General features: G+C 44.8%; 1 protein-coding gene across 2 annotated transcripts; it reads right to left on the reverse strand.

Annotated features, from left to right (window-relative positions):
* On the reverse strand, positions 1,768-19,164 carry DDX6 (DEAD-box helicase 6). 2 transcript variants are annotated; one of them, XM_021376194.1, is made up of 14 exons: positions 18,949-19,163; positions 16,342-16,812; positions 14,832-14,895; positions 14,252-14,356; positions 12,845-12,974; positions 12,253-12,399; positions 11,936-12,030; positions 11,131-11,253; positions 10,656-10,784; positions 10,215-10,331; positions 8,903-8,966; positions 7,926-8,027; positions 7,042-7,221; positions 1,768-5,970 (listed from the first exon to the last, which is right to left on the reverse strand). In XM_021376194.1, the coding sequence occupies exons 2-13, from the start codon at positions 16,539-16,541 to the stop codon at positions 7,046-7,048; spliced, it is 1,452 nt and encodes a 483-aa protein (XP_021231869.1). In that variant the 5' UTR covers positions 16,542-16,812; positions 18,949-19,163; the 3' UTR covers positions 1,768-5,970; positions 7,042-7,045. The 2 variants fall into 2 exon arrangements, with proteins under 2 accessions (XP_021231869.1, XP_021231870.1); XM_021376195.1 differs by lacking the exon at positions 1,768-5,970 and having other exon boundaries at positions 6,171-7,221; positions 18,949-19,164.

Consider the following 20,159-nt stretch of genomic DNA (forward strand, 5'->3'; position numbering starts at 1 on the left):
AGACCCTCAGCACCCACCTCCTCCGTGGTCCTATTGTTGCCAGAACTGCTCTCAGGTTTGGGCTGATCCTTACTGCAGCCCTCGCTCACCCTGCAGCAGGAGACAAAAGAAGGAAGTGAGATAAAACAGATCTCAAGTGTGCTTCTACTCTAGCAGCTCCTCGTGTTGTTTCTTATCCCCAGAAAGAAACACTGGGGCTGGAGGAGCATGGTTCCATTCTGCTCACTCCCATCACTGCAAGCAGGGGGGGGCTGCAGCACCCACAACCCCCCTTTGCTGGGGGAAGGGCACCCCAGGGCTGTGCTTGGCCTCAGAGAGCTGAGCAGAAAAGGCAGCGTGGGAGCCCAACGGCAGCAACCCTGTAATGGTCCCCAAAAAGCAAGTTCAAAGCCCAGCAGCAGCCTTAGGCTGGCTTCAAATGAAAGAGCAGGGGAACCCAGCAAAGTCAGCACCCAAAAATAGCAGGGTGGGAGCAGAGCAGGCTCCTGCTGCAAGCAACAAGCCCCACAAGCTCCCAGAGGCTCCCAGTGGGGGGTTAAGAGGCTTTGGGACCAGCCCTGGCCTGGGCTCCCAGCAAGGCACAGGTGCGCCAGGCAGCCCTAGACCCACAGCAGGCGGGGGTCACCGCTTTGTTAGCACAGCTGGGACTCATTAGGGCCATCCTGGGACCCTGCCCTTGGGGCTCGGCTCATCCAGACCAGCACGTCCCCATGGATGTCCCACTGCAAGGCCACACGGCCACCTGGCTGTGCACGATGGGGTGGCAGGGGTGGGATGAAGGATGCGGGATGAGGGATGCAGTAAGAGGAAGGTAAAGGATTTGGGGCAGTCTTGTGCAGAGCCAGGACGGGGACTCAACAACCCTCATGGGTCCCTTCCAACTTGGGATATCCCATGACTCCATGATGCAGGAGAAGGGCTGAGGGGTGCAGGACACAACAGGGGTGGGGATGGTGTGGGCAGAGGACACAGAGTTCAGGATGAAGATTATGGGATGAAGAATAGTGATTTTTCTAACAGTTGAAGTATACATAGACACAGCAAGGTTTTTCTGGAACACGTACTCTGTTAAAACACATGAGAAGTGGTAAGAAAAAGCACCACGATAAACTCTTGCTGCAAGATTCAGAACGATGGGGCATTTACATTAGGAATTGAACATCGGGGAACAAAAGTTGCCTTCTCCCACCTGCTGGCGCTGACCGTGGCTGTGACCAAGGACATCTATGAGCCAGCCGGAGAGGAACGAGGATCCTGGGATGTCCTAGAGCCCAGCAGAGCACCAGAGATGGCTGACGGCCCGGAGCAGCTCCGCTATGGAAGGCTTGCAGCACGGGGTGGGACTCACTGATCTCCACGGGTCCCTCCCAACCCCTACAGTTCTGTTCCTTATTCTTCAGATCCCTCACAGCTTCTGCTACAGCCCCTGAGCTGTGGCCCTAGGGCTACTCCCCACCCTGCGGCACCACGCAGCTACAAATCAGGGGCTGGATAAACCGGGGATAAACGTGCACCGCACAGGACTCAGTTGCTGTTCCACGACCACAGCTGTACATGAAGGCCTCGTTTCCCAAGGACAGCTGGGTGTTGTTTAACCTTGCTGTGTGTTCACTCCCTGCAGCATCTCTCCCTCAGTTCTGAGCACGGAGCCGCAGGGCAGCGTGGTTTTGGCTCAGCGCTGTTCAAAGAAAAACCCGAGACCGCGCTGGTGTTCCAGGGAGCTTTTATTGAGTTTAAATCAACAAAATCAGGATTTTATCATTTGTCTTTTTTTTTTTTTTTTTTTTTTTTGCACTCTGAACTCGCCAAACTCTGCACGAGTCGGTGCTGCGACGCGCATACACATCCAGAGAAAAATACATTCTCAACAAATTCTCAGCTCCGCTGGACGGTTTGCCAATGACCAATTGAACGGAAAGCCAATTCTCCCCTCCCCCCCGAACGTCTGCACGGCTCAGTCCGTGCTGTTCTCTGATTAACAGTAACGTACCAACGTCTTGACTAGGGACCGGTGGATCACGATGCCCCACCTGAACTGCAAGATTTTTTTTTTTTTCATCAAATAAAGTTCCTTTTATTTTTTTTTTTCTGTAACGGGAACAATGACTGTTTTCTTCTCCTGCCACCCCTTCCCTTTAATTATTGGTTAAAATACAGCAAGGCTGTATCTTAATAAACCCATCCCTCCCGCCACCCCCCTTACCCTTCCCTCACTTGTCTATAGCAGAATTTAAAAATGCTTCCACGTTAGCAATACAGCGGTGAACTGAGCAAAACCCACGGGATAATCCTCCCGAGCCTTAATTTGAAGACCAGATGCACGCTCTTTGGAGCAGAGCCCTGATTTATTACGAATTCCAATTAAAGAGACTACGAGTTCACAGCAATTGAACACACTTATCGTGCCCAGCCTTTACAGCAGCGGCCGCGCTGGTGGAGCTCCTGGGGAAAAGGTTCCTCCTCAGGAGCCAGGAGCTGCTCAGCCCAGCAGCGTTCCCGAGCACAGCAGCAGGACGAAGCCGCTGCGCTGGCAGCTCGGCCGTGTGCCGCGGCGTGCTCCAGAACCAGAGCCACTGCAGGCAGCCCCCTGCTCCAGGCTTTTGTCCCGCCCGTCAGTTCAACAGCACAGCGGTGTGAAGCATTTTTAAATCCTTGGAGCAGACGCCCTCCCCCACCCCAAGTAAAAAAAAATCAAAATCAAAATCAGAATGAGATGATTCGATACCAACGCGTCTACAATAAATTCATGTCGAACTTCCGTGTTCTTACCCACAACAACAACAACAACAAAAAGTCCCGCAGGGCAAAGGAAAGATGCTCCCATCTCATTCTGGAAATTAAAATACGTATTTGAGACCAACCCACCCCCCACCCCCCGCACGGGAAAGCCCTCCAGCAACTGCACTGCGCTCCTGGCAGCGCGCACCCTGAGGCCAGCCTACAGCTCATCTGGGATGAACTGGCTGCAGGTCGGTGTCGATCCCTTTGCAGCCATTTCATCTCGATTCGAGGAGTGATGCTTTTAGACTTCTGGGAGGCAAAAATGCAGAATTAATCGTATTATTACTGATGTCATCTTTGTCAGAGGAAGTATTTGAGCTAAGGGCTCCTCCGCTGAAGGAAGAGACCGGCCCCAAGTAATGCATTAATGTAAAGGCTGGCGCGTGACTGGAAAAAAAACAGGGTACCACAAGGAATCTCAAGAAGCCAAGACTGATACACAATTACTCCTGGGGAGAAAAACTAACAAAGGAAAAAAAACCCTAGGCTTACCCTAGTCATTTGGAGCATCTTTCCATTTGCAAGATCGCTTCTGTTAGAGATAGCCTACAGCACCAAGAATAGGCTGCTTCCTTCTTTACTAGAAGCCACCTAGAAATGGTGCCCCCGATAGTTCAGGTAAGTGCCAATCCTCAATAAGAGGCCAAGTTTAAAGTAATACTTTCCATTTAAAAGTTCTGTGCTTCAAGAGGGACCGTCAGAGCATGGCACCAGGCTCACCCACCCCAAATCCAAGCAGAGCACACGCACCTGACTCGACACCGCTATCCTGTTCTTGTTACAAGCGTGTGCCCTGGCAAGATACAAAACTTTTATTTACATTTTTCACGTCTTTGTCGCACTAAAATGATCCCTCTTCTGACTCTCTGGAAAAATCGTAAGCTGGCTGCAGTACAAGAGCAAGATTTTACTTTTGGTCAAAGTTACCACCCACAAACTCCCACCCCCCACCCCCCACCCCGAAGTTGTTTACATTTAGTACCTGCCAGTCAAATGTAAGCTGTGTGGCTCACAGAGTGTCTGTGACCAAGCTCTTGAGTTTGTACTCTAGTGCAGCATTTGCTACAGTTATGGAGTCACTGCTGACAAAAAAAAATAAAGAAAAAAAATCAAAAAACACCCTTTCCATCATCTTGTAAAGTTGTTGTCAGGAGGCACCTGGTTTTGTGTGTGTGTTCCTCGAGGAAAAGGACAGGTAAGTCTGCCCTTTGGTTCCAAACAATTTTACTCAAATAAAAAAAAAAAGTGGGGGAGGGGTCAAAAAAGGGAGAAATTAAGACAATTAATTAATTCCTGCCTCAAAGTAAGCAAGCATAGTGTGAGTGCAGCATCTGTATACGCGATAAATGAGCAAAAGGGATTGCATTCATCCAGGTGCCTCCTGACGCTGTTGTTGAACAGGCTAAAAGGGAATTTTAAAAGTTTACAGTTTGATTTGTCTCACTCCTTTTGCCTGGAGATCAGGCCAAACATCAAGCATGTTGGGAGGGGCACAATTTAAAGCAACACCGCTTGACCAGAAAGCGTGTTCCGGCAATATACAACGCAGAGTGACAGACAGCAATTCATGCCTGAACAGAGCAGATGGCAAGCAGCTTTCTGCAGCTCCTGATATTTACAGGGCTTTGCCCTTACCTGCTCACCAAAAGTCTGTATTGAGGTTGTTTTGGGCAGAAAATACACAATGCTGCAGGAAATCAATCGTTCCCGTAGAGCTCCAGAACTGTCCGGTTATGCATCTCAATCGGTTTCCTATGGTTTCTTTTAAACCCAAATCCACACCTTATGCATGTACTGCTCAGCAACGCTGACACCCGCCGGATCCCCCTCGTGCCATGGCAGAACACAGGTCACGGCACCCTTCAGAGCTTGCAAAGTTCCTGAAGTTTCTAAGAGGGAAATTGAAGAGTATCTCGAACAAGCTAAGCAACAGACTTCGGAGACCTCAGAGCCTCACAAAGAATCTCTTCCACACGAGCGGTACAGGACAGTGTTGCTAACACCGGAGCAAACCCACCCTGACAAGGGACACACGTAGAGGCCTGCTCTGCTCTTCGCGGAGCTCAGAGCGTTTCTCATCGCTTAGTGTTGCAGAAAACTGAGCCCCTCTCATCTTTAGCTGCTCCCATAATCAGTCAAATCCCTTTAACCCCAGCAACCTTCATAAAAAAAAAAAAAAAGAACAAAAAAAGTTATATATGAACCCAAACAGGAAAAAAAAAAATATTTACAAAGTTTGTACAATATACACATCTGATTTTCTATGGGACACACTGCACCAGAGGAAAGAGGGCCACGGCTCTGAAACAAGTCTACATATCAAGTGCTGGAACTACTAATGGAGACTTATGGTAACCAGTCTTTAGTGTTCTGCTAGAGCATAGGGGTTTTCTTATGGCTCCTGCAAGAGATGACAGGCTACTCTTTCCTTCTGGAGCTACGATGCTGCACCTAATCAGCCCAGATTTTGAGTTGGTTTTGTTTTAAATACAGGTATTTACAGTGTGGGTGAACTGCAGATGCATATCAACTCCTCCAATTAAAAAAAAAAAAAAAAAAAGGAAAAAAAAAGTTGAAGACAAAGTAGTATTACCAATAAGTTTCACCTCACAGCCCTGGCCTCGAGTACTTGGAGAGGAAGAGAGGGGGAAGAGAGGGGAACTTTGACCTGAAACCAAAAACGGCTGTTGATTCCTCGGGCTGTGTCGGAAAGGTGATATTCTGAATGGTCTCATAGCATAAGGCACTTTGCACGAATAAGTAACAAGCTCTTTAGCTTAAAAACAGATGAGTAACCAGGGAGAAGTTGAAATGCACTCAGTCGATGGTTGGAGAATTTGAAATCGCAGACAAGCTCGTGTTCAAAGATTCTTCTCTTTTCAGGGTTTCTCTTCTTCCCTTGCTGCCCCTCCCACCCAAAGAAAAAAAATTTAAAACCAGCAGTTAGTGCAACTAATGTTCAATCAGCACACAGTGCAAACAAGTGGAAAAACAAAAAGACATTCCTCCTTTCATCTTCTTTCTTCCTTGCTGCCAAATTTAAAAAGAAAAAAGGCCGAGCTCTTTAGTCTTCATAGTTCCAAAATGAAAAGACGAAGAAAAACCCACAAAGAGAAGGGTATCCCCAGAGAATGATGTGTCACAGATGTGGATCAAAGGGCTTCACCTTCTGGCATATGTATTCAAAGCCTAGATAAATAAATAAATAACAACACCTACAATTAAATCAGCTCCGTGCAAAACCAGAACCTAAGAAATGAATCATGCTGACTGCGTGGCAGCTGCAGAAAAGCAAATGGCATCTGGCACGGTTCAACCACTGACCCTCAGAGAGATGTGCTACTACGACCCAGCTTCTCTGCACAAGGAAGCCACCCAAGAACCTTGTCCAGGTTCACAATTTGCTTTATTTATTTTAAAACACCGAGAAAGTTCAGCCAGCAAAGTAGAGGCTACAAGTTACCTTGACAAGACCAGCTGGCTAGGGCTAGACTTGAATTACTTCAAAGAGATACAGGTTTATTTTAATTCTCACTTTAATTAACAGCTTCTTTGGCAATTCTTTTTTTTTTCAGCTGAGAGTAATTTCAGCAGTTTCATCAGAACTCTTAATTCATGATCTCTAAGAGAAGATACGCAACAGAATTCCTTTCAACCCCAATGGTCTGTAGGATCCCAACTAGTAACAGATCAAACGTTACCCTCTATTTGGCACAACTGTAAGAACTGTTTCCTTGGATTGTGAAAAGAATGGACTCAGGCATTTTTTCCTCAGACAGCAATCAAAAAGTCACACTTCCACAGTCAGAGAAACCTCATTTTCTTTTTATGCTATGCAGACCTCAAGTGGCAATGAAGATGAATTGCAGCTCTGCTACCTACTTTGTTTCCTTGCAGTTCTATGAATCAACGAATACAGAACAAACATGAGGCACCCACGGCCTGAAGCTGTTTCTTTCCCCTGCTGAGGGGATCAGGCTGTTCTGTTGGTGCTATGTTTCCAGGGATCTGTTCTCTCTCCTCACCTTTTTGATTATTACTTCACTTTCTGCCCCTACTTCTCTTCTTAGCTAAGAAATACAGAAAGAATTCATTAGACTACTCGTGGCCATCCTGTCTTCAAATAAGACTCTCCCCACCTCCACTGGCAGCCTATTTCAAACCCTTGTTTTCACATTCCAAGACTCTTCAGCACATCAGTTTCCCCTCTTCCCCCGCAATGATATTCCAACACAGCTACTCCAGTCAGGACATACGCACATGGTTACTGTTTCTCATCTTCTACAGGTTCACTGTGGTATTCTGCCACATAAAGGCTCTTGTCAATGTTGCTTGGTATGGGCTTTATTTCAGTTCCCAACTGCTCCTCAATACTTTTCAGGTTGAATCGATCATCATAGGTGATCAAGTTGATGGCCAGGCCGAGATGTCCAAAGCGACCTCAAAAAGGAAATTTAAACTGAGTAACAGAAAGTCAAGAGAAAAAGCCTCCAGATTCTGCGGGTGCTGTTAATATAGCTTTCTGATGATAAAAGCCAACCTGGACCCCGCAAGCTTCACATCATCATCTGGTAAGGACTTTCTACTGCAGGAGTAAGAAGAATGCTCCAACCACATCTGTTCATTAGCTACCAGGTACAAGTCTTCCACTACTGCACTGTGGAAGTTCAAGAAAACAGAGTTCCATTCTTTACTGCCCCTCTCAGGGACATATCTGGCAGCTGCCCAGACACTGAAACGTACCTTGGAGCACATGCAGAGCAGCAAACAAAAAACCCACTGCATGGGTTTCTTAAGAAACCACAGAAACTAAGATTTCGGTATAGAACCTTCCCAAACAGCAAACAATAAACATTAGCAAGTTTCGTGAAATTAAAGCAAAAGGTGATTTTTTTCCTTCCCCCCCCCCCCATTTTCTTTGTTTTGGACTGGGCTCTTTCAGAATAGTTTAAAGAGCACAACCATTTATTCAGGTATTCATGAAGAAAATCATGAGATGATACCTGTAAAAAAAACATCAGAAAAAAGCCAAAGCTATTCAAAATAATGATCAAGTACAGTAATAGAAAGCAGAATCCAATCAAAGCCTAAGGAACGTCACAGATATCAGCAAAGCTGTCCCTAACAGATGTTTTTCCTCTCACCTGATCTGCCAATACGATGGAGATAAGTCTCTGCCAGCTTTGGAAAATCAAAGTTTATCACCACATTCACAGCTTGGATATCAATACCTCGGGTAAACAGATCTGAAAGACAACCCAGGTCGTGAAGAACATTAAGTTCCATGAAATCTAATGCTGGGGTGCAAAATTTAGCATCTTTGAATGTTGGTTAGCACTAGTTTCTAAAGATAAGCTTTCCGTACATCAAGACATTCTACATACAATCCTGTTACAGCCCCTTCTTGCTCTTTATCCATTTTGAGCATAATAAAAAAAATGATCAAGACATCAAATCTTCAGACCTAGGTCAGAAAAATAACTCACACTAAGCCAGTTTTTGCACATAAAGACTATTTCTGAGCTGCTCATCTTATACAAGCACCTCATCCAATATGGCACGCATTGCCATTATCACAACAGACTTGAAATGTGAGCTACATCCTGCTAACTTAACTATTTTTGTTTCATTTCAAGTGAATTTTATTAACACTTTCAAGATACGTGTGGCAACTGCCATTGATACTGCCCCAACAGTCTGTGCAATTGGTAACTCAGGTCATACGCAGACCAAGCAGACCTACAAAGTATTTAGGAAAGATGAACTATGAACATCTAAAGAATCAGCAAATCATTATCCAATAACCCTCCTACAGTTCTACTATTTCATACCCAACATTTTACATAACACTCAAATGTTGAAACATACAGAAAACGTAACTGAAACAGAAAGTATGATGGCAATAAAAGCATTTGTTAACAAGCTGCAGCACCACAGTGCGTCGCAAAAGGCAAAACCCGTATGCCTGCAGGAGCACTGCACCCAGCTACACACAGGTTTGACAAAAATTCTCTTACCAAAACATATTAGCTTTATCACTAAGCAATTTATCTATTATACTTGGGCTAAGGGCTACTCTATCACAACCTTCAGAAGCAGAAAAATGCGCATCAACTCTTACCAGTGCAAACAAGATTGCGGCATAAGCCATTTCGGAAATCATGGAACACACGGTTGCGATGTTCCTGGAAATGCATAAATAAAAAACAAATTAAACAACAGCTTTGACTTTCAGGTGAGTACTCAGTTTACAACCACAAATCCCACCCTCACCTCCTCATGAATATCAGCTGGGTCAAAGCTCCTCGTTCTACTTCTTAACACCAAACAATTTTTTTGTGCCCAAAGCATACTTTTCATTCCCGATATTTCGACTACCAATTCTCCTAGCGCCCTGCCAAATTCTATACATTAATATCTTGCATCCTAAAAATTTGTGATCATTTACATAAAATGTGGAAACATCCCTCCTTTAAAACCTGAAACAACTCCATTTTTAAATGCTGAGTATTTTCCACCACTGAATCAGTTACTGATGGTATGAGCCAAGTGTCTGCACAGACTCTTCCCTCATAACAAGTCACTTTGGATTACACAAAGATGAAGCAGTATCATTTTTACAGAGTGCAATGAACAAGTTGCAGTGTCCCACTCAAACAACCACACCTGCATTTTTGCCAGAAAGGTGATCTACTGACAAATGAGAGAAATGAAAATCAGGTTTCAAGGAATCCATTTGCACATGAGTCTGTCCTCAACATCATCACCATTTCTGCTGAAATTACTGGCCCACATACAGCCCAGCAAACATCTGTATTACTTGTCAGTTCAATGAACAGCTAGGTTTCCAATAAAGCTTTCATTTTAATTTACTCTAGCTTACATATAAAATGAGAAATATTTCAAAGTCCTACTGTCTTTATGCATCGCTTCAACCTCTTGACAATGCCTTCTAGTTCACTGGCTAACAACAAGGAAAGCTACAGTATGAAGCTTGAGGATGCAAGCTACTCTACAAGTAACAGAAATCCCTGTGCACCAGCAAAGCCATGTTGATACTTCTCACAGTTTACAGCAAGGCCATGGGTGCTAAATTGCTATGCAGTAGTTGGCACTTTCATTAAAAGCTCTGATCAAAGCTGTCTCCCTGACATCTCAGAATCCCCTACAGCCACGGAGCAAGACGTACTGCTTGCAAAGCCATGCTGGTCACCCACATCAGCCGAGTATTGTTCTAGTTGTCTATGTTCCTAAATACCAACTGATCAGTTTGGAAAGAGTTAAGTGCAGAAAAAAGTCCGGACACAAAGTGAAATCAAAGCAAAATCTGTTTTTGCAGAACATGTACATTTAAAGCAAGTGTGAGACTTAATTCAGCTACGCAGTAGAGCTGAGAAGTAGCCAGGCAGCAATGACTGTAACTTCATACTTACCTGCCTCATTTTAGCATGGATATAGAAGCAGGAATAGCCCAACTGGGAGATCTTTTTGGCTAGCAATTCAACCCGTTGAGAGGAGTTGCAGAAAATGATCGACTGGTTGATCTGGAGCTGAACATATAAACAGGGCGTTCAGTGAACACAGAATTTTAATGGCAAATCTGAGGCACACATCTAAATCCCTTTCAACAAGAAGGCAAAACAGGTGCTGCATGCAATTCACACCATATATACACATTTTTGAACAACAGGAAAAAAAAACAGCAAGGTTCTGTACCACAGAAGGGCAGGACAAGAATCATTCATTTTTAACTTCTGTTTCAATAGTACAATGAATATATCTTGTTAAGGAAAAATCTGTCACCCTAAGTCTTAGTATTCATTTTATAGGGGAAAAATGCTCTCACAGATTCTTAACTCAGCCCTCTCACTTACCCTGGAAAACAGCGTATTGAGGCAGTGAACCTTCTGCCGCTCAGTTACGTAGGCATAGTACTGGGTAACTCCCTTCAAGGTCAGCTCCTCCATCAGATTAATCTCATAGGGTTTCTGCAAATGGGAATTCTGAAAGACAAAGAAAAATAAAGCAGGTGTATCTACATGCAAAGCAGCATAAAGATGTCCTGTCCTCTAGCATATTTAAATTCCTCCAAGACAACTATCTAGCCACTCTGTATCTGTCATGAGATAGGGTGGGGAAAATTTCCAGAAGGATTACTTAGAAATCCAAGGCATCAGACCACACTAAAAACAATTACTTCCTATCCCATATTTAGGCTGATATACTAAACCAAGAAAGTGTGGATGCATCAATAAAAGAATATTAACAAGCACGCACCGCTCACTCATGTACTCATCTACCTTATGTATGATGTCACAATCATATGTACAAGATTCCAGTTGCACTCACCATGAACTTCTGTACACTCAGAGGGAAAGTGGCTGAGTAGAGCAAAATCTGTCTGTTTTTAGGTAGCGTGAGAATAATATCTTCCATTATTTGAACAAAATCTTGAGACAGCAACTTATCTGCCTGTAACAAGAGAAGTACAAAATAAGAAATTAAAGAAATGGGCCATGCTTCCAGTCTTCTGGTGGCACTACACTGGAGAAAGAAAAAACCACCAGGAATAGTCTCCTCTCCAGCTCCATGACGGGATTGCTCCCTTTGGAGCAAACACTACACTCTAAACGACATTTCATTTAGGTGCTGGAAACAGGATTCACCACGAAAAGGAAGTTTACATGTCCTGGTTTTCAAAACTTGTTTCCAAACAGAATCAAATCAAAGAAAAATAAATAGAATCCAAGAGCCTTCACACAATTATTTTCTCAACTTTCCTACTCAGAAGGCTCTAGTCTCTCAGATGTTCATACACCAATTTATATGAACTGCTAAGCACAACTCATTCATTATAAACTGAAACTAAATGAAATGCATTCCCTCCATTCAGAATTGACTGTTAATCTGTTCCACAGAAATAGAAAAGTAAACAGAGAAGTAAAAACTTCTTAGGTTGCTTTCTAAAAAAAAAAATTCACATGCAGAAAATTTCTTCTGCCAAAATAACTTCTCAAAAGCACCAAGAAATGAATTAGCTATAACCTGAGTATCCTCAAAATTACTTGTTGCTGAGCATAATGAGGTGGCTGGCTGAGACATATCCTTGCTTTAACTTGTTTAAGAAAAAAATGTTTTAACGTGAGCAACTTGCCTCATCCAATACTATCATCTGGACATGCTCAACTTTTGCTACTCCTTTCTTGATGAGATCGAGAATTCTTCCAGGGGTAGCTATCACCACATGCACTGTGGGGTTAGAAGAGCAAAAAAAGTTAAAGCAACTAAGACAATGTTTCCGGCATTCAGAGACATGTTTTATGCCAAGGGTTTGAGAGAGTAACTGTATATAGCGACAAAGACACATTACAAATTGTTTTCTAACAAGCAAACAGTACCAGAGGCTTCATCTCCCACCCAGGATAAAGGAGGCAAACAAACAGTAACTGTAACGTAGCAAAGTGATCCAACCTGTATCATCAAGCCTCATTATGTCATCTCGCAAATTGGTTCCTCCTGTTGTTGCCATCACTTTGGCACCTCCCATGTGTTTGCTGACTTGGATACAGATTTGACTGACCTGCAGGGCTAGTTCACGGGTGGGAACAATCACCATTGCTGAAAGGTAAAAGCATCAGTGTGAGTTACTGTTAACACAGTGTCTTAAGTACTTCCCTGTAGAAGACAGAGGCTTCACAAAAATATCCAAGTTTCACTACAAGTATCTACAGAAGTCCTAGAAGCTGCTTAAAACAAGATAAATGCCACACACATCCTTTGACACTCCCTCCACACAACGCTCCCAGTTGTTTATTACTCCAAATCCACTTTTTGGAGCAAGACAGTCAAGTCGAGAGACATCTTTCACTTCAAGTTCCTGAAAGGAACTGTGGAACTTTTGAAATTCCACCTTCCCTCCACCACTCCCCATGCACTTGCTTTACACATATAAGCAGACAACCTACATTGCTGCATGTCATCAACCAGTTTTAGATTCAAGTCTAAACAGTGACCAGTAGTATCACCACCTGGATGCAGCTAAGGCAGATCCATCCCAACTGACCTTGTATGTTGTCCTTCTTTAAGTCTAGCCGTTCAAGTAAGGGAATGAGGTAGGCTCCACTCTTGCCTGTTCCATTTTTCGCTCTAGCCAAGATATCCCTACCAGATAAAGCAATGGGGATGCTCTCCTCCTGAAACACAACAACAATTGGTGCATGAACAATTATGAGCTATGCTCACTAAAGAGACTGGCAAAATTTACCTCTCCTCACTAATAACAATAACATGACACGTTTATTCTGGGAACAGAATATCCTGCAAGTACTGTACACTCACAGTGGGAAGGAGTTAAACCTATCAGCAAAGAGTTCTGCAATGCAATGCAATAGCTCTGCTCCCACTATCCCAAATAAAGTTCTTATCCAGCCCGGTACTGGGTACTGCAGGCATGGTAAACCCATACTGACATATCAGCAAAAAAGTAACAAAAAAATTTGGAGAAAAAAAAACTGAAGAGAGTGACAGTCACTAGCAAACTCCTCCAAGAGAAAAAGACACAATGGCAATGCATCAGCCCATGTAATTTCAAACCTTCATGCTTCTGTGATAAGACTTTTCAAAAAGAGAAGCCTGCTGGTTTTGAGACTTCAGCCATTCAGGCACAGGCCACATGTATTCTTCATTTTGCTTTCTTTTACAGCAACATCTAAGCAACTCAAGTACCTACAATCTTCTCGTTTGGAAAAGGCGATGTGTTAGAATCTGTTTCAAAGCAGATACATTAAAAGTCAGCCATAGCTTTCTCCATTCCTTACAGAGATAAAGGGGCCCAGTTGTCGATGACAACTCACCAAGCAACAATTAAAAATAAAATTAACACCACCTCACCCCCCCCAACAATTTTACACACATCAACAGTTACTCTTAAAATGAGCCTTAAAAATAAAAGCAAGAGGAAGGGACAGAAAAGAAAACTTACTAACACATTAATTTCTCTCCTATAATCTCCATTCTGACTCCTTCCACACGCTTATGATAAAAAAGCCAAGAGTGGGTGATAAAGCCATACAGATACCTCTGTAAGAACTACAGATACGCAACCTAAAGCAAAGAAACCAGTCTTTCCCAGAAATTTCTAAGAACAGTCCTGTTCTCACAGCAACTGCTCACCCAAAGGATGCTACTGAACATGAGAGGAACACACTGATGCCTCCATAGTGAAAAGGAAAATCAAAGTTAGTTTCTCTAAAATGTCAGTCAGTCCTGATCTCTAAGTCAGCCAACAGCTAAGATTTACTTCGACATTAGTGTTTCTTCCCTTCTACAAGCAGTCACAAAATTCTGCTGTTCAAATCGCATTTCCCCAAGCCACAACACAAGCATTCGCCATTTAAACACAAGTAAGAATATCAGTGAGTTTACATAAATTAAGCTGCTGCTTATAACCAGTCTGTTTTATTTTAACAACCTGAATAGGAGATGGCTTTTCCCAGCCCATTTCAAAAATTCCCATCAGCAACTCCCGTTTCAAACAGTAATCTTCAAACTCATTTCCTTTTGTGGAGGTCACGTCCTGAATAATCAGAAAAAGCACATCCATAAGATTAGGTCACACAGCCCCCAGCCATACATCAGCCAGACCCAAAGAGAGACTGCTTATGCAGGAAGATCAGAAAGCACGTCCCATTACCAGACAGGAGTTCTTACTTATCTACTATGCAATATCATACAGTGGAGAAGTAAATATTAATTTTCCAAAAACCAAATACAGTACTGTGAATATACACCACCATCTTTTGATTTTTGCCTTGCAGAAGACATTGGACCCAAGCTGCAACAGTAATAAGTAAGAAATATAGTAAACTATGTTTTTGAGCTTCACAATAGAAGCACCTCTCCCAAGTAGCTTTAAGAGAACAAATTAATTTTGCAAAGCGATTCCTCGTTTAAAACAGCTTAGCAAAAGCTTAAGTGCTTTTGAATCTTATATGATTTTTTCACTGCAGCTTCTCCCACAACTTTCGTTCCTACAATTCAAGAATCCTTACAGAAGTTTTGATTCTCAAATCCTTTGGAGGGAGTTTTAAAGTCTTCTTCCAGTCATCGCCAGGTCTACAGCAAAAGAACAAATGAAAACAAAGGCTGGTTTAATAATTTTATTTTGCATTCCGATTTTCTTGCAACAGTGACTAACATGTAATATTTTCACCTCCTGCAAGCTATATGCACCTACACATACAAGCTAAAGTCTTTTCTGAGCAAAGTGGGATGCAACAGGCAGGAAACAGTAAACAAAGACAGTGAGGAGCCTGCCAAGCGCAAAGCAAACTTGTGAAATCCTTATCCTGTCATGATCCAAGTCCCATTTTTGGGCTACTGAATCAATCCACTAGAACACAGATTTAAAACTAGGCACTGACACAGTGATATTACAGAGATAAGTCATAAATCCACACAGGTATATTCCACTACTGGTGTTAAAAAAAAAAAAGACACCCACACTTCTCCTGCTCAGGAACCGTCTATCTCACATCCATGAGTAATACAGGACGAAAATACTTCTGGGGAGAAAATTAAGTAAACACACACTCTACACGTTGAACAAATTCTGAATTTGACTCTCAGTGAGATTCAGACACTCTTCCTCTCTGAAAAGACTCTGCACAGAAGAAAACAATTTCCCCAGCCCCAGTGAGGAGTGAGTTCTGATGACTTCTGAAGAGTTCTACTCATCAGTTTGGTTAGTAATCCAGTTTAAAAACACCAAAACTGAAAATTATTTAAGCAAACATTAAGAGCTAGAGCATTCCACTATGCACCCTCTCAGGCAGTGATCTTCTTCACCAATAACTGAGTAGCAAAACAGAAGTTCATGCTGCTCAGGAGGAGTGGGGACTACGGGAGGAAAGAAGTGACGTGCTATCGTAACATTCAAGTCTCATAGATCTGAGGGAATTTCCAACCAGTATGTATTAATAACACGCTTCCAAGAAGAGTTTGATGGGAGAAGAGAGACATACAAGAGTATCATCATAGAGGAACCACAGTATCTTCACTCAGGCTTTGATTAATTGAAGTTGGAGCGTTACACCAGGGAGTGCACACACCACTATTTAAGTTCAACGACAAAAAACTGAGTTGAAAGAGTTTCTCACCACAAGAGATCTGCAACAACTAACCCAAAAGCAAACAAAACTGGACTAAGACCAGGCAGCGCTTCCTCCTTTGTCTTAAATTTCTGTTCCTTCCCACACCACTTAAAATGAGCAAAGAAAACAGGATGCTGCTGCTCAGTGGGCTACCACTGACAGGCAGCTACACATTCTGAAAAGCAAAGCATCAAGTTCAATTTTCACAACAAATAAATCGCAAAGGTAGATGTCAGAGAGAAGCTCACACCTGGAAATACAGCTTTCTTTTCATAACGCACATTCCAGGACACTTCTGTCATCAATGTCATAAAACAGAAGCAAACCTTTTAAAAACAAGGACCCACGAACACCTTCCCACAAATAACATTTAAGCATTACTCTTAAGGCACGCGATACGAATACTTACTTAATAGTGGTGGTCATACTCTGTGCTTGCTGTTGGGTGCCATTGTTAATTGTGTTGGCATTTTTCAGCTGGTTCATCTGTTGCTGAGTCTGTGTGCCTCCACCTCCTGGGCCCCCGCTGGGTTTCACAGGGCCTCTCAACTGCCCGTTCTGACTGGATAGACCCATTATAACAGGGTTCTCTGTTCTGGCCGTGCTCATGTTTCTATGTTTAAAGATGTCTTTTTAGACTTCAAAACTTTGAAAGTCAGTACAGAAACTGTAATAACAGTTTATTAGACTCTCCAAAATGAAGAGATAAATAAGTCTTGCTCAATATATGAGTCCTTTATTGCAATGCAGGCAAGCACCTGTAAGTCACTCAAAAGTAAAGTAGTAACTTGCTCTGATGCACTGTGGATCAACTTTTTTTTTCTTTAAAAAAAAAGCCCTCTAACAAAGCTGAGTTATATCAGAATTCACTTGCTTCAATCTGAAAGAGAAGCAGACAATAACAATTAATACACGGACTTTTGTACACACAAATCCTCCACTTCACCTCCGTGTTCTCAAACAGCCCGCAACTCGGCACGTTATCCAAAAATCACCTCTTAGCAGGCAGCACACAATGCAGTCCTTGCTTTTCTGTTTTCTCAGCACAATTAGACACATATCAAACCTTTTCACCCGCTGTGAAGCTGAGCAGAGGTCACCAAAGATGATTTTGTAAGCAGCTGTGCTTTCAGTGGCCTTCCAGTGACTGCTTGAAAAATACTACCTAGGCACAAATTATCTCAAGTGCTTCACCCGTTCTTCAAGTTCCCGTACTGCTGGGACACAGGAAAATCACCATTCTAAGCAACAATGTTAGGCACAAGTTTTTGACAGAAGGCAAAACGACAGCATCGAATGGACATTAACATCAAGTCCACAGAAACACTCGAGTTACTCCAAATGCCCTTCTTACATAAAAAGTGAAATTGAAATGATCTTTAAAAAAACCCTCAACCAACTTCCTCCAGCTCTAAAGTTCCGTCAGCTCATTCACAAACTTTTAAATTGGGTATTGATTTAACACCATTTGAAACAGAGAAACCCATGGTATCATCAAGCTGAACGGGCAGTAGCTTCTTACTGGATCTAAGCAACCGTGCCTTAACTGAAGCAGTTGGTAAAATACACTTAGAGCAAGTATCTAACTCCATGCTCACACATTCTGCATGACGTTATCTTCCAGCTGCCAGTACAAACTGCACTCAAGAGCAAAAACTAAACTGTCTTCAAAGGTCTCCTCCAACCCAAACTGCTCCATGACTGTACGGCAACACTTGGCACACGACTTAACTCTGACGCTGTATTTAACAAAAACACTGCCAAAACCACAGGGATGATACAAAGTCTGCACCTTACACGCAGAAAGCAAGTACGGCCCAGAGAGTAATAGCTCCTTACAACACGTTCAAGGAGCCAAGACACTTCTAGTTCAAAACCTTCCAGAGGAACAGAAAGTGGTGCTGCTGGCCTGGGCAATTTGTCGTCACAGACAGAAAACGCAAAGGAAAAAACTGTTCCGCCCTCCCTCCTCCCTCCCCCCCCCCCCGAATGCATTTCCCAGAAAATAAAAGGTGTATTACAGAGCATTTCAAGAGATTGGAAAAGGAATGCCAACTACTCTCAGATTCGCCAGCTGTTTCCATGTGCACCAACTATAGCTTTGCAGTGAAAATTTAAAATCGGATGCTTTTCCTAGTTATCTTCCTGACTAAAAACAGTTTCAGAGTCTCTTTGAAAAGAGGATTCGCCTTCCCATTAACTTGATAAAAACTAGGTGAATCAGGAAAATAATCCCGGTCACCTAATACACCCTAATACAAGCAGCAACAATTTCTCAAATATTTACAGTAAAGAGAACCTCTCGGTTCCTTATGGCTCCTTCACTCGTAGCTATGCTTTAAAAGGACGCAGAGCAAAGGAGAAAACAACACCTCACCAAACCCAGCGAATCACCACGCTCCTAGCCAAGAAGCGCCACCATTTCACAAACGGTCCGGCGGAAACAGGGCCCCGCAGAACAACTTTCCCTTCGGGGCGCAGCCCGGCGGCAGGGCAGCCACCTCCGGTCCTTTTCCCTTACGCGAAGCGCGATTCCCGCAGCTCGGCGGAGCCGGGCCGGGCGGGCCCCGCACAAAGCGGCCGCGCCACTCGCCCGCGGGAGCCCCACGGCGCCCATTGTCTCCGGCGGAGCCGGGCCGCAGTGCGGCGGCGCCCCCAGCGCGGCACGGAGCGGCGCGGTCCCCGAGCCCCGCGGCCGACCCAGCGCTGCCCGCCCAAGGCAACTGCGCCACACCGGCACCTCCCGCCCGCAAACAATGGAGCGGCCCCCGCCCGCGACCCCGCCGCTCGGGCCGGCGGAGAACAACCCCGCGGCCCCGTCCCGGGCTCCGACCCCACGGCCTCACCGCTCCCGGCGCGCCCCGCCGGCCCCCGCCCCGATCGCGGGCCTGCGGCGCCGCCAGGCCTCGCCGCTCCCGCGGCGCGCCGAAGGCCGCAAGGCCTGGCCGGACGGCGGCGACCACCCTGCCCGCTCCTTCGGGCCCGTGCCCGCCCCAGCACCCGGGCCCGTCCTCACCGCCACCAGCCGCGCTCCCCCTCGCCCAGGTAAAAAAAAATCCTCTCGCTCCCACTGGGTGCCTTGTTATGGCGTCTCGACGCTCCAAGATGGCGGCTTCCTCCTTCCTCCCGTGCGCCCTCCCCCTCCCGGCAGGGTAGGGCACGGCACGCCGCGCCGCCCCGCCTCGCACGCACGTACGTACGTACGCACGCACGCACACCGCGCCTGGCCTCGCGTGGGCTGCCGGGCGGTGCTCCCGCAGTCACGTGAGCAGAGATGGGGCGCGGGGCGGGGTCACGTCCAGCGGCGCACTTCCGGTCTGCCTTCTGGGTGGGACTTCCGGGGGGAAAGGGCCTGGGCAGTGGGAGTGCTGCGGGGCGGGGCGCGGCTGCCGGCAAGAGTGGTCCAGCGCTGCTGGTACTATAACGCTGAGTCTTCCTACCCACGGTTTTTTTCCTCTTTTTTTCCCCATAAAAGGGAAATTCATTTGTTTCTCTCACGTGGCCTTTATTTTTTTCCTAGTTCCTTACATCTACCGCTAGTTTTAGATCATTGTTTTATCTCTACCTTCAAAAAGCAACTCGTGTGCAGAGTATGCTGCTGTTCTGTTTTCCAGAATAAATTAGAGTGGATTCACTTCTTTTGGGGGTGTTTTTCTTTGCAGAGTTTGGATGGGGCTGGGTGATTCCAAATGGAGTCCAACCTCCATCAAAGCACTGAAGATAGAAGCAGAGAATCTTAATAAAAGTTTTTTTTTTCCAGTTATTCCATTTAATTTGAAAAGAATCACATTGTTTCTGCCACAGACAGCACAATCATCTCTGTCATGCTTAGCAACCCTTCTCATGTAGTCATTTTGCATATTCTCATCAAAAACAAGCCTCGTTATTAAGGACTACTCGCTCTGCTGTGTTCCCCTTGCCATGTCAGCCGTCACCCCTGACACATCCCTCTTCTTTCGAAGCTCCCCTTCCATGCACGACATGAAAAGAAGGAACGTGAAGACAGATTTTGTGCCTTCCCATGCCAGGGGAACATCTCACCTGTATCGTGCTGCTGGCTGGCCATTGGGCACAGCAGTCACCACTGGAGAGGTCTCTGCTCCGCCACAGCCATGCTGCCTGGGGAGCGGTGCTCTTTCTCAGCTCTCAGCAGAGCTAGGCATCGCACTGTGCAGAGAGAAGTGCAGGAAATAGTGTGCACCAACCTTAAAAGAGCAAGTGACAACA

This window comes from Numida meleagris, chromosome 23, assembly GCF_002078875.1.
Source record: "Numida meleagris isolate 19003 breed g44 Domestic line chromosome 23, NumMel1.0, whole genome shotgun sequence".
NCBI lineage: Eukaryota > Metazoa > Chordata > Aves > Galliformes > Numididae > Numida > Numida meleagris.